General features: G+C 39.0%; 1 protein-coding gene across 1 annotated transcript in view; it reads right to left on the reverse strand.

The window, feature by feature from the left end:
• LEO1 (LEO1 homolog, Paf1/RNA polymerase II complex component) overlaps positions 1-11,256 on the reverse strand; it is a 50,734-nt gene extending 39,478 nt beyond the window's left edge. Inside the window, exon 1 of the mRNA XM_082618868.1 lies at positions 11,169-11,256. Coding sequence (XP_082474994.1) covers positions 11,169-11,226 — 58 coding nt within the window. The 5' untranslated portion in view covers positions 11,227-11,256. The remainder of the gene's footprint in view (positions 1-11,168) is intronic.
• Positions 11,257-13,508: the final 2,252 nt, after the last annotated feature.

Here is a 13,508-nt window from a genome sequence, read left to right on the forward strand (position 1 = left end):
AGAATGGGAGAAAATATTTGCAAACCATATATCTGTCAAGTATATGTATATACTTACAGTATAGTATCCAGAATATATAAAGAATGTTTAAAACAAAAAGACAAAAACCCATTTGAAAAATAGACAATAGACTTGAATAGACATTTCTGCATAGTTATACAAATGAAACAAGTACATGAAAAGATGCTCAACATCATTAGCCTTTAGGAAATGGAAATCAAAACCACAATTAGATATCACTAGACACCAACAGCAATGGCTGTATTTTAAAGAGCAGGGTGGGGGGGAAGTAAAATAAGTATTAGCAAGGATGTGGAGAAACAGAACACTCAAACATTGCTGGTGGTAATTTAAAATGGTCCAGCTGCTATAAAAAATGGTTTGGTTGTTTCTCAAAAAGTAAAACAAAGAATTACCATATGACTCAGCAATTCCACTCCTACATATATACCCAAAAGAACTGAAAACAGGCACTCACACAAGTACTTGGACACAAATAGCATCACTATTTAAAAGCCAAAAGATGGAAACAACCCAATGTCCATCAACAGCTGGATAAACAAATTGGGATATATATACAGAGTGGAATACTATTCAGTCATTAAAAAGAAATGAAGTACTGATACATACTACAATGTGGATGAACTTCAAAAACATGATGGTAAGAGATAGAAATCAGACACAAAGGGCCACATGTTAGGAACTCCCTGGTGGTCCAGTGGTTAGGATGCCACACTCTCACTGCCAAGGGCCCAGGTTCAATCCCTGGTTGGAGAACTAAGATCCCACAAGCCTCGAGGCGCAGCAAAAAAAAAAAAAAAAAAAAAAAAGCCACATGTTTTATGATTCCATTTGTATGAAATATCCAGAATAGATAAATCCATAGATGCAGAAAGCAGACTGATGGTTCATGGGGGCTAGCAAAAGGAGCAAATGGCAAGTAACTGCTTAATGGGTATGGTGTTTTATTTTGAGGTGATGAAAATGTTTCAGAACTAGACAGAGATAGTGGCTACACAACATTTTAAAGGTACTAAATACCACTGAATTGTTCACTTAAAAATGGCATATTCGGGGACTTCCCCAGTGGTCCAGTGGTAAAGAATGCACCTTCCGGGCCTCCCTGGTGGCGCAGTGGTTGAGAGTCCGCCTGCCGATGCAGGGGATACGGGTTCGTGCCCCGGTCTGGGAGGATCCCATATGCCGCGGAGCGGCTGGGCCCGTGAGCCATGGCCACTGGGCCTGCGCATCTGGAGCCTGTGCTCCGCAACGGGGGAGGCCACAACAGTGAGAGGCCCGCATACCGCAAAAAAAAAAAAAAAAAAAAAAAAAAAAGAATGCACCTTCCAATGCAGGAGACTCGGATATGATCCCTGCTCAGGGAACTGAGATCCCACATGCCACAGGGCAACTAAGCCCTCGCGCCACAACTACCGAGCTCGTGCGCCTCAATGAGAGAGCATGCATGCTGCAAACTACAGAGCCCATGCATCCTGGAGCCCGTGCAACACAACTAGAGAAAGAAAAAAATGGCATATTCTGCAACCAAACTGAAAAGAAGTAAAACTGTCACAATTTGCAGATGACATGATATTATATATAGAAAATCCTGAAGACTCCACCAGAAAACTGTTAGAACTAATAAATAAATTCAATAAACTTGCAGGATACAAAATCAATATACAGTTGTGATTCTCTACACTAATAACGAGCTATCAGAAAGAGAAATTAAGAAAACAATCCCATTTACGATTGTATCAAAAAAAGTAAAATACTTAGAATAAATTTAACCAAAAAGGTGAAAGACCTGTATGCTGAAAACACTGATGAAAGAAACTGAAGAAGATACAAATAAATGGAAAGGTATTCCACGCTCTTGGATTGGAAGAATCAATATTGTTAAAATGTCCATACTAATTTAAGAAAAAAAAATGTCATGAAGAACCTAGGGGTAAAACAGGAATAAAGACACAGACCTACTTGAGAATGGACTTGAGGATATGCGGAAGGGGAAGGGTAAGCTGTGACAAAGCGAGAGAGGGGCATGGACATATATACGCTACCAAATGTAAGGTAGATAGCTAGTGGGAAGCAGCCGCATAGCACAGGGAGATCAGCTCGGTGCTTGGTGACTGCCTGGAGGGGTGGGATAGGGAGGGTGGGAGGGAGGGAGACGCAAGAGGGAAGGGATATGGGAACAGATGTATATGCATAACTGATTCACTTTGTTATAAAACAGATACTAATAAAAAAAAAGTCAAATAAATAAATAAATAAATAAATAAATAAAATGTCCATACTACCCAAAGCAATCTACATATTGAACACAATCCCTATAAAACTTCCAATGGCATTTTTTCACAGAAATAGAACAAAGAACTCTAAAATTTGTATGGAACAACAACAAAAAAACCCCAAATAGCCAAAGCAATCTTGAGATAAAAGAATACAGCTGGAGGCATCATGCCCTTGATTTCAAACTGTATTACAGACACATAAATCAATGGAACAGAATAAAGAGCTCAGAAATAAACCCACACATATATGGTCAATTAACTTAAAACAAAGGAACCAAGCCAAGAATACACAATGGGGAAAGGATAGTCTCTTCAATAAATGGTGTTGGGAAAACTGGACAGCAACATGCAAAAGAATGAAACTGGACCACTATCTTACACCATATACCAAATTTAACTCTAAATGGATTAGACTTAAATTTTAGACCTGAAACCATAAAACTCCTAGAAGAAAACAGGCAGTAAGCTCCTTGACATGGTCTTGGTTATCATTTTTTGGACTTGACACCAAAAGCAAAGGCAACTAAAGCAAAAATAAACAAGTGTGACACATCAAACTAAAAAGCTTCTATACGACAAAGGAAGCCATCAACAAAATGAAAAGGTAACCTACTGAATGGGATAAAATATTTGCAAATCATATATCTGATAAAGGGTTAATATCCAAAATATGTAAAGAACTCATACTACTCAATAGCAAACAAACAAACAATACAATTAAAAAATGGGCAGAAGACCTGAATAGACACTTTCCTGAAAGAGACAGATGGCCAACAGGTACATAAAAAGATGCTCAACATCACTAATCAGAGAAATGAAAATCAAAACCACAGTTAGAATGGCTATTTTCAAAAAGACAAGAAGTAACAAGTGTTGGAGAGGATGTGGAGAAAAGGGAACACTTGTAATTGTTGGTAGGTCTGTAAAGTGCTGCAGTCACTATGGAAAACATTATGAAAATGTTTCAGAAAAAGAACAGAACTACTATATGATCCAGCTATTCCACTTCTGGGTATCTACCCAAAGAACACAGAAATACTAATTTGAAAAGATATATGCATGTCTATGTTCACTGCAGCATTATTTACAATAGCCAAGATATGGAAACAACCTAAGTGTGCATCTAGAGATAAATGGACAAAGAAAATGTGGTGTATATATACAATAAAATACTATTCATGCCACTGTAAATATGACATATATATATAATGGAATATTATTCAACCATAAAAAAGAAGGAAATCTTGGGAATTCCCTGGCGGTCCAGTGGTTAGGACTGGGCGCTTCCGTGGCAGGGGCCCCGGGTTCGGGGAACTAAGATCCCATAAGCCACGTGGCACAGCCAAAGAAAAAAGGAAGGAAATCTTGCTATTTACAACAACATGGATGGATCTTGAGGGCATTATGCTAGGTAAAATAAGCAGACAGAGAAAGACAAATACTGTATGTATGATATCACTTATATTTGGGATCTAAAAAAACAAAAACACAAAGCTCATAGATACGGAGAATAAATTGGTGGTTGTTAGAGACTGAGGGAAGGGGGAGAGGTGGGCAAAATGGGTGAAGGGAGCCAGAAGATACAAACTTCCAGTTATAAAAAAAATAAGTCATGGGGATGTAATATACAGCATGGTGACTACAGTTAATAGACTGTATTGCATATTTGAAAGTTGCTAAGAGAGTAGATTTTAACAGTTCTCATCACAGTAAGATAAATTCTGTAACAAGGTATGGTGACAAATGTTAACTAGACTTACTGTGGTGATCATTTCACAATATATATAAATATCAAATCATTATGTTGTACACATGGAACTAATGTTGTATGTCAATTATACCTTAATAAAAATAAAATAAGATGGTAAATTTTATGTTATGTAAATCTCACCTCAATAAAAACAAATTTAGAGTTTGTTGCCAGTGCCCTACAAGAAATGCTAAAGGGAGTCCTTCAGGATGAAATGAAAGGACAATGGGCAGTAACTTGAATCCACAAGAAGAAATAAAGAACACCAGTAAAGGTAACTGAACAGGTGAGTATAAAGGTCAGTATTAATGTATTTCTAGTTAGTGACTCCTCTTTTTTCATAAGATTTAATTTAAAAGACAATTGTATAAAACAATAATTATAAATCTACATCACTGGGCAGTGTATAAAGATGTAACTTGTGACAACAATAAAAAGGTGAGAGGACGGAGCTATATAGACAAAAAGTTTTTGTATACTATTGAAACTAAGTTGGTATTAATACAAACTAGATTGTTAGAAATTAAGATTAATTGTAGTCACCAGAGTAACCATTAAGAAAGTTACTAAAACTAAAAATATACAGACAAAGAAACAAGAAGGGAATCACAACAGTACACTACAGAAAAAGCAGTCATAAAGGAAGACAGTAATAAGAATTGAGGAACAAAAAAGACATGACATAGAAAATAAATATCAAAATGGCAGAAGTCCTTCCTTACTGGTAATTACTTTAAATGTAAATAAATCAACTTCTCCCATGAAAAGGCAGAAACTGGTAGGATGAATTTTAAAAATGATCCATCCTGGGACTTCCCTGGTGGCGCAGTGGTTAAGAATCCGCCTGCCAATGCAGGGGACGCAGGTTCGAGCCCTGGTCCGGGGAGATCCCACATGCCGCAGAGCAACTAAGCCCGTGCACCACAACTACTGAGCCTGTGCTCTAAAGCCCACAAGCCACTGCTACTGAAGCCCGTGTGCCTAGAGCCTGTGCTCTGCAACAAGAGAAGCCACCACGAGAAGCCCACGCACTGCAACAAAGAATAGCCCCTGCTCCCTGCAACTAGAGAAAGCCCGCATGCACCAACAAAGACCCAACGCAGCCAAAAATAAATAAATAATTAAAAAAAAAGATCCATCTATATGCTGTCTACAGGACAGTCTCTTTAGAACCAATACAACACGTATAGGTTGAAAGTGAAAAAAATGGAAAAAGATATTCCATGTAAACAGCAACCAAAAAGCACAGTAGTTATACTAATATCAGGCAAAATAAGTCTTAAGAAAAATTGTTAGAAAAGACAAAAAAGGACATCATAAAATGATAAAAGGGTCAATCTAACATGAAGATATAATAATTTAAAACATATATGCACCTGCATGTAAATCAATGAAGTTACAACACACCCTGACACCATACACAAAAATAAACTCAAAATGGCTTAAAGACTTAAACATAAGACATGACACCATAAAACTCCTAGAAGAGAACACAGGCAAAAAATTCTGACATAAATCGTACCAATGTTTTCTTAGGTCAGTATACCAAGGCAATAGAAATAAAAGCAAAAATAAACAAATGGGACCTAATCAAACTTACAAGCTTTTGCACAGCAAAGGAAACCATAAGCAAAATGAAAAGACAACATACAGACTGGGAGAAAATATTTGCAATTGATGAGACCAACAAGGGCTTAATTTCCAAAATATACCAATAGCTCATACAACTCAATAACAAAAAAACAAACAACCCAATCAAAAAATGGGCAGAAGATCTAAACAGACATTTCTCCAAAGATGACATACAGATAGCCAACAGGACCATGAAAAGATGCTCAACATAGCTAATTATTAGAGAAATGCAAATCAAAACTACAATGAGGTACCACGTCACACCAGTCAGAATGGCCATCATTAAAAAAGTCTACAGATGGGCTTCCCTGGTGGCGCAGTGGTTGAGAGTCCGCCTGCCGATGCTGGAGACACGGGTTTGTGTCCCGGTCCGGGAAGATCCCACATGCCGCGGAGCAGCTAGGCCCGTGAGCCATGGTCGCTGAGTCTGCGCGTCCGGAGCCTGTGCTCCGCAACGGGAGAGGCCACAACAGTGAGAGGCCCGCGTACCGCAAAAAAAAAAAAAAAAAAAAAAAAAAGTCTACAGGTAACAAATGCTGGAGAGGGTGTGGAGAAAGGAAACCTTCCTACACTGTTGGTGTGAAAGTAAATTGGTGCAGCCACTATGGAGAACAGTATGGAGGTTCCTCAAAAAACTAAAAACAGAGTTGCCATATGATCCAGCAATGCTACTTCTGGGCAAATATCCAGACAAAACTATAATTCAAAAAGATACATGCACTCCTATGTTCATAGCAGCACTGTTCACAATAGCCAAGACATGGAAACAACCTAAATGTCCATAGATAGATGGATGGATAAAGAAGATGTGAGATACATATATATATCATATATATATATATATATATGATATATACATAAATATCATATATATGTATACACACACATATACACACAATGGAATATAAAAAAAGAATGAAATAATGCCATTTGCAGCTACGTGGATGGACCTAGAGATAATCCTACTAAGTGAAGTAAGTCAGAAAGAAAAAGACAAATACCATAGGATATCACTTATGTGTGGAATCTAAAATATGACACAAATGAACTTATCTACGAAACAGAAAAAGACTCACAGGCACAGGGAACAGACCTGTGGTTGCAAAGTGGGCGTGGGGGTGGGAGAGGGTTGGATTGAGAGTTTGGGACTAGCAGATGCAAACTATTATATACACTGAGTTGGCCACAAAGTTCATTCGGTTTTAAGTAAAAACAAAACACACTCTTTCCATTTTCACCAAGAACTTTATTAAATGTATTCATTAACCAAACGAACTTTTTGGCCAACCCAACAGAATGAATAAACAACAAGGTCCTATTGCATAGCACAGGGAACTATATTCAATATCCTGTAATAAATCATAATGGAAAAGAATATGAAAAAAATATGTAATATATATGTATATGTATATATGTATAATATATAACTGAATCACTGTGCTGTACACCAGAAACTAACACAACATTGTAAATCAACTACACTTCAATAAAATATATATATATATATATGCACCAAAAGAAAATAAAAACACCAACAGAATTTAAGGAAGAAATAGACAGTTCAACAGTAACAATTGGAAACTTCAAATACCCCACTTTCAATAATGGTCAGAACAAAAAGAAGAGCAGTAAGGAAAAAGAGGACTTGAACAATGCTATAAAACAACCAGACATAATAGAAATCAGTCGAACTCTCCACTCAACAGAAGAATATACATTCTTCCCAACTGCACATGCAACATTCTCCAAGACAGACCATAATTTTAGGACACAAAACAAGTCTCAATAAATTTGAAAAGACTAAAATAATACAAAGTATGTTCTCTGACCACAACAGAATAAAACTGAAATCAATCACAGAAAAAAATCTGGAAAATTCACAAATATGTGGAAATTAAACAATGCACTCAAACAATCAATGGTGCAAAGAAGAAATCACAAGGGAAATTAGAAAATATTTTGACATGAATGAAAATGATAACAAAGCCTACCAATACTTAAGGGATGCAGGGAAAGCAGTGCTAAAAAGGAAATTTGTAGGGCTTCCCTGGTGGCACAATGGTTAAGAATCCACATGCCGATGCAGGGGACACGGGTTCGATCCCTGGTCCGGGAAGATCCCACATGCTGCGGAGCAACTAAGCCCATATGCCACAACTACTAAGGCTGTGCTCTAGAGCCCGCAAGCCACAACTAATGAAGCCGCGCACCTAGAGCCCATGCTCCGCAACAAGAGAAGCCACCGCAATGAGAAGCCCGTGCACCGCAACGAAGAGTAGCCCCCGCCCGCCGCAACTAAAGAAAGCCTGCGCGCAGCAACGAAGATCCAACGCAGCCATAAATAAATAAATAAACAACTAAATTAATTTTAAAAAAAGGGAAATTTGTAGCTGTAAACACATATATTAAAAAACAAAACAAAACTCAAACTGATAATCTAAACTTTCACTTTAAGGAACTAGAAAAAGAAAACTATACCCAAAGCAAGCAGAAGGAAAAAATAATAGTAAAGATTAGAGCAGAAATAAATAAAATAAAGAACAGAAAAAATAATAGAATCAATGAAACCAAAAGTTCATTCTTTAAAAACTTAAGATTGACACACCTTTAGCTAGGCTGACCAAGGGGAAAAAAACCCTCAAGTTACTAAAATCAGGAATGGAAATGGGGATTTTACTACTAATTTTTCAGAAAATAAGACTAAAAGAGAACACTATAAACAACTGTATACCAACAAGTTAGATAATTTAGATGAAATGGATTAATTCCTAGAAATACACAATCTACCAAAACTGACTCAAAATGAAACAAAATCTGAATAGACCTATAACAAGTAGAGTTTGAATCAGTAATCAAAAAGTTTCCAACAAAGAAAAGCCAGGACAAGATGGCTTCACTGGTGAATCCTATCAAACATTTAGAGAAGAATTAATACCTATCCTTCTCAAACTCTTCCAAAAACTTGAGTAAAGGGAACACTTCCTAACACATTCTAAGCCAGCATTACCCCAATACCAAAGCCAGACGGAAAATCACAAAAAAGGAAAACCACAGACCAATATCCCTCATAAATATGTATGCAAAAATAGTATCAAAATACTAGCAAACCAAATCCAACAACATATTAAAAGGATATACACCATGACCAAGTGGAATTTACCCTAGGAATACAAGACTGATTCAACATCTAAAAATCAAAATGAAACACAATATTAATAAAGGAAAAAATTTTGATCATCGTAATTGATGCAGAAGAGACATTTGACAAGATTCAACACCCTTTCATGATAAAACTATTCAACAAACTAGGAATCGAAGGTAATTATCTCAACGTAATAAAGGGCATCTACAAAAACCCACAGCTAACATCATATGTAGTGGTAAAGAAACAGATGCTTTTTCCCAAAGATTAGGAAAAAGACAAAGATGTCCACTCTCACCCTTCTATTCAACATTATACAGAAAGTTCTAGCTGGGGTAATTAATCAAGAAAAAGAAACAAAAGGCATCCAAATTGGAGAGGAAGAAGTAAAACCATCTCTACTCACAGATGACATGATCTTATATGTAGAAAATTCTAAAGAATACACACACACCCCAAACAACTATTAGAGCAAATATATTACACAGGGTTGCAGGATACAAAATTAGCAAACAAAAATCAGCTGTATTTCTACACACTAGCAATGAACAATCCAAAGATGAAATTAAGAAAACAATTCCACTTGCAACAGTATCCAAAATGAAATACTTAGGAATAAATTTAACCTAGGAAGTGCAGGACTTATACAATAAAAACTACAAAACATTGTTGAAAGAAATTAAAGAAGACCTGGCACATTTATACATGAAAGAAACACACTGGGCCTAGGTAGGAATTCTGCCCACTGTTATACCAAGAAATCTGTCAAGTGTAGTTATTTTCTGCATCTGTCTTAGCCCAGGGAAATAATTAAATATGATGATATAACAGGAGTTAACCTTGCCACATCCATCCTAACTTCAGGACCAACAGCAACCTTCAAGGACAGATTTGGAAGTAAATCGTAGAGAGTTCTATAATTTAATGGTAAGAGAGAAGAATGCAGCAGTAGACTTACAAGAAGGTAAAACCTGAAGCCCAGAGAAGCAACCATCTCCATACATCACTTCCCCATACCCTGAGTTTGCAATGCGAAAGCACTGCAGGGTACCCCTACTATTGCTTCTACCCATCCAATTATTTATCAAGTATGCATTAAGCACTGACATAAGCTGAGGGCGGGAGGGGGGGAGATGATCTTTTCATCATTATATCCCCTACATCTAGCAAAATAGCTGAAACATGACAGGGGATCTATAAATGCTGAATGAACAACTTCATGGAAGTGAGTCACGGGAGGGTTCACATGGTTCTGTGCCTTGAAGGGTGAACGGGATACGGACAAGTACAGATGAAGGGGAAAGGAAAACATCAGCAAAGTGAGTGGAACAAGAATTATTATACTGGGCTCTATACTTCCAGGCATCCTGACTAGAAAGAACATTCTGGATGTCCATCCTGGTAGAGCCCTCACACTAGACTTCCACCTGGTGCTAAAAAGTATGAATAAACTGAAGCTGGAGAAAGAAAAAAACAACCACGATAATGCACTATGCTAAGGAAAAAAGTAATTACTACATTACTTTGAGCCCGGGGACTCGCAAGAATTCTGAACTTGGTCTTGGGCCCCTTCTGACTTCAAATATCTCCTATTCATATTTCAAACTCAAATACCCATTCTTTGTGCCAGAAAGACTTCCTTGCACCATAAACATACACTCACTAATTCATTTCAGCATCAAATCCTTCATCCCTTCTCTCCAAACACAGACCTCCTATGCTCCCCAATCTAATACCACCGACTCAAATTCTAGAGTTTCTGCACAGGCTCTCGGAGGACACATTATCTTCTGCGTGTAACGCCTACATGCAGCCCTACCTCGGTATCCTTCCCAATCTCCTCACCCAGACATCTCAAACTCCCCAACACGCCACGCTCTGGTTTCATTCAAGAGGGCATTCTGAGCCCCTCTGCAAATTCGCCCAGCCCATCCCCATGTTCCCGAACACCTAATTTCCATTCATTCACAAGAGCCCTTACTCTGCGCTGGCCTGTGCAAGGCAGGAGAGAGCAGCAGGACTCCAAGGTTCCTCCTCCGGCTGCGCTGGCTCGCCCGGCCTCCACCCCTGCCCCGCGCCCCCTTCGCTCCACACGCTCCCAGGCACGGCTTGCTCCATGGACACCAAGAACCTCGAGGTACACACTCTGCGTCTGTCACTTCATTCCCGCCCTCCGGGGGGAGGCTGGCACCGCCGGGGTGCAGGGGGAGCTGAGGCAGGAGTGAAGGAAGAGCCACCACTCGCCCGCGGCGCCGGAGCGCTCGCAGACCCGGAACTGGACCGCTGTCGAGCTCCCACCGCAGAAGCCCCTCCACGCTCGCCTCCACCCAAGCCCAGCCGACCCCACCTTTACGCTCAGCATCGCTGTCGGCGTCGCTCCCGAAAAGGTCCTCCATATCCGCCATTGCCGCGCACGTCAGCTGTCTTCACCGGGGGCGGCCCCGCCTCTGTCTTTACGGCACGTAACCATCGAAACGCGACAGTGTCGCAAAGATTCGCTAAAAGTCGGCTTTTCAGCTACACAGTATAGCGTGCGCAGTGAACCTGCACTTGTCGGCTCTCTTACGTTAGCAACCCTGACCTTTCGTCAATATCTGTTCTTATTCGCGAGGATTCTCATCGGGGTACACCCGGTCTGGGTGTCAGTGTAGCGGGCCGCAGCTGGGGGCTCCCCAGAGGGCCTGGGACCGTGTTAAACCTGCCAGGAGTCAGGCCTGAAGTCCTTTTTTTTTTTTTTTTTAATTACCAGGTAACTAATATTTAATGATACATCAACTTCACATTTAATCAGAATTCGTACTTCTATTTCCTACTTCATCAGAAAATGTATATTTTATTTTTTTATTTTTTAATTTATTTTTTATTTTTTTGCTTTATAACAAATTTAATCAGTTATACATATACATATGTTCCCATATCCCCTCCTTTTTGCGTCTCCCTCCCGCCCTCCCTATCCCACCCCTCCAGGCGGTCACAAAGCACCGAGCTGATCTCCCTGTGCTATGCGGCTGCTTCCCACTAGCTATCTACCTTATGTTTGGTAGTCTATATATGTCCATGCCGCTCTTTCACTTTGTCACAGCTTACCCTTCCCCCTCCCCATATCCTCAAGTCCATTCTCTAGTAGGTCTGTGACTTTATTCCTGTCTTACCCCTATGTTCTTCATGACATTTTTTTTCCTTAAATTCCATATATATGTGTCAGCATACAGTATTTGTCTTTCTCTTTCTGACTTACTTCACTCTGTATGACAGACTCTAGGTCCATCCACCTCATTACAAATAGCTCAATTTCATTTCTTTTTATGGCTGGGTAATATTCCATTGTATATATGTGCCACATCTTCTTTACCCATTCATCCGATGATGGACACTTAGGTTGTTTCCATCTCCGGGCTATTGTAAATAGGGCTGCTATGAACATTTTGGTACATGTCTCTCTTTGAATTATGGTTTTCTCAGGGTATATGCCCAGTAGTGGGATTGCTGGGTCATATGGTAGTTCTATTTGTAGTTTTTTAAGGAACCTCCATACCGTTCTCCATAGCGGCTGTACCAATTCACATTGCCACCAGCAGTGCAAGAGTGTTCCCTTTTTTCCACACCCTCTCCAGCATTTATTGTTTCTAGATTTTTTGATGATGGCCATTCTGACTGGTGTGAGATGATATCTCATTGTAGTTTTGATTTGCATTTCTCTAATGAGTAAAGATGTTGAGCATCCTTTCATGTGTTTGTTGGCAGTCTGTATATCTTCTGTGGAGAAATGTCTATTTAGGTCTTCTGCCCATTTTTGGATTGGGTTGTTTGTTTTTTTGTTATTGAGCTGCATGAGCTGCTTATAAATTTTAGAGATTAATCCTTTGTCAGTTGCTTCATTTGCAAATATTTTCTCCCATTCTGAGGGTTGTCTTTTGGTCTTGTTTATGGTTTCCTTTGCTGTGCAAAAGCTTTTAAGTTTCATTAGGTCCCATGTGTTTATTTTTGTCTTTATTTCCATTTCTCTAGGAGGTGGGTCAAAAAGGATCTTGCTGTGATTTATGTCATAGAGTGTTCTGCCTATGTTTTCCTCTAAGAGTTTGATAGTGTCTGGCCTTACATTTAGGTCTTTAATCCATTTTGAGCTTATTTTTGTGTATGGTGTTAGGGAGAGATCTAATCTCATACTTTTACATGTCCCTATCCAGTTTTCCCAGCACCACTTATTGAAGAGACTGTCCTTTCTCCACTGTACATTCCTGCCTCCTTTATCAAAGATAAGGTGACCATATGTCCGTGGGTTTATCTCTGGGCTTTCTATCCTGTTCCATTGATCTATCTTTCTGTTTTTGTGCCAGTACCATACTGTCTTGATTACTGTAGCTTTGTAGGCCTGAAGTCCTTTGTTTCCTTTGTTTCGTATTGATCAGGGGTTCTCAAATTGTTGCAAATTCCAAAGTGCTTTTGTTTCTGTGGGTTATATCTATTGCTATTTACTGTAATAGTAATTAAGGCAGAAATTTTTAAAACTCGCTTAAAAATAATAAACAGGTTAACATAAATAGCATTTAAAAATTTTAACCAACTGTATTTTTCTAAAACAAAACCAAAAAAAAAAAGTAAAGAGTGGAAGGGCTTCCCTGGTGGCGCAGTGGTTGAGCGTCCACCTGCAGATGCAGGGGACACGGGTTCGTGCCCCAGTTCGGGA

Source organism: Mesoplodon mirus (assembly GCF_964341445.2).
Source record: "Mesoplodon mirus genome assembly, chromosome: 4".
In the NCBI taxonomy this organism is placed as follows: Eukaryota; Metazoa; Chordata; class Mammalia; order Artiodactyla; family Ziphiidae; genus Mesoplodon; species Mesoplodon mirus.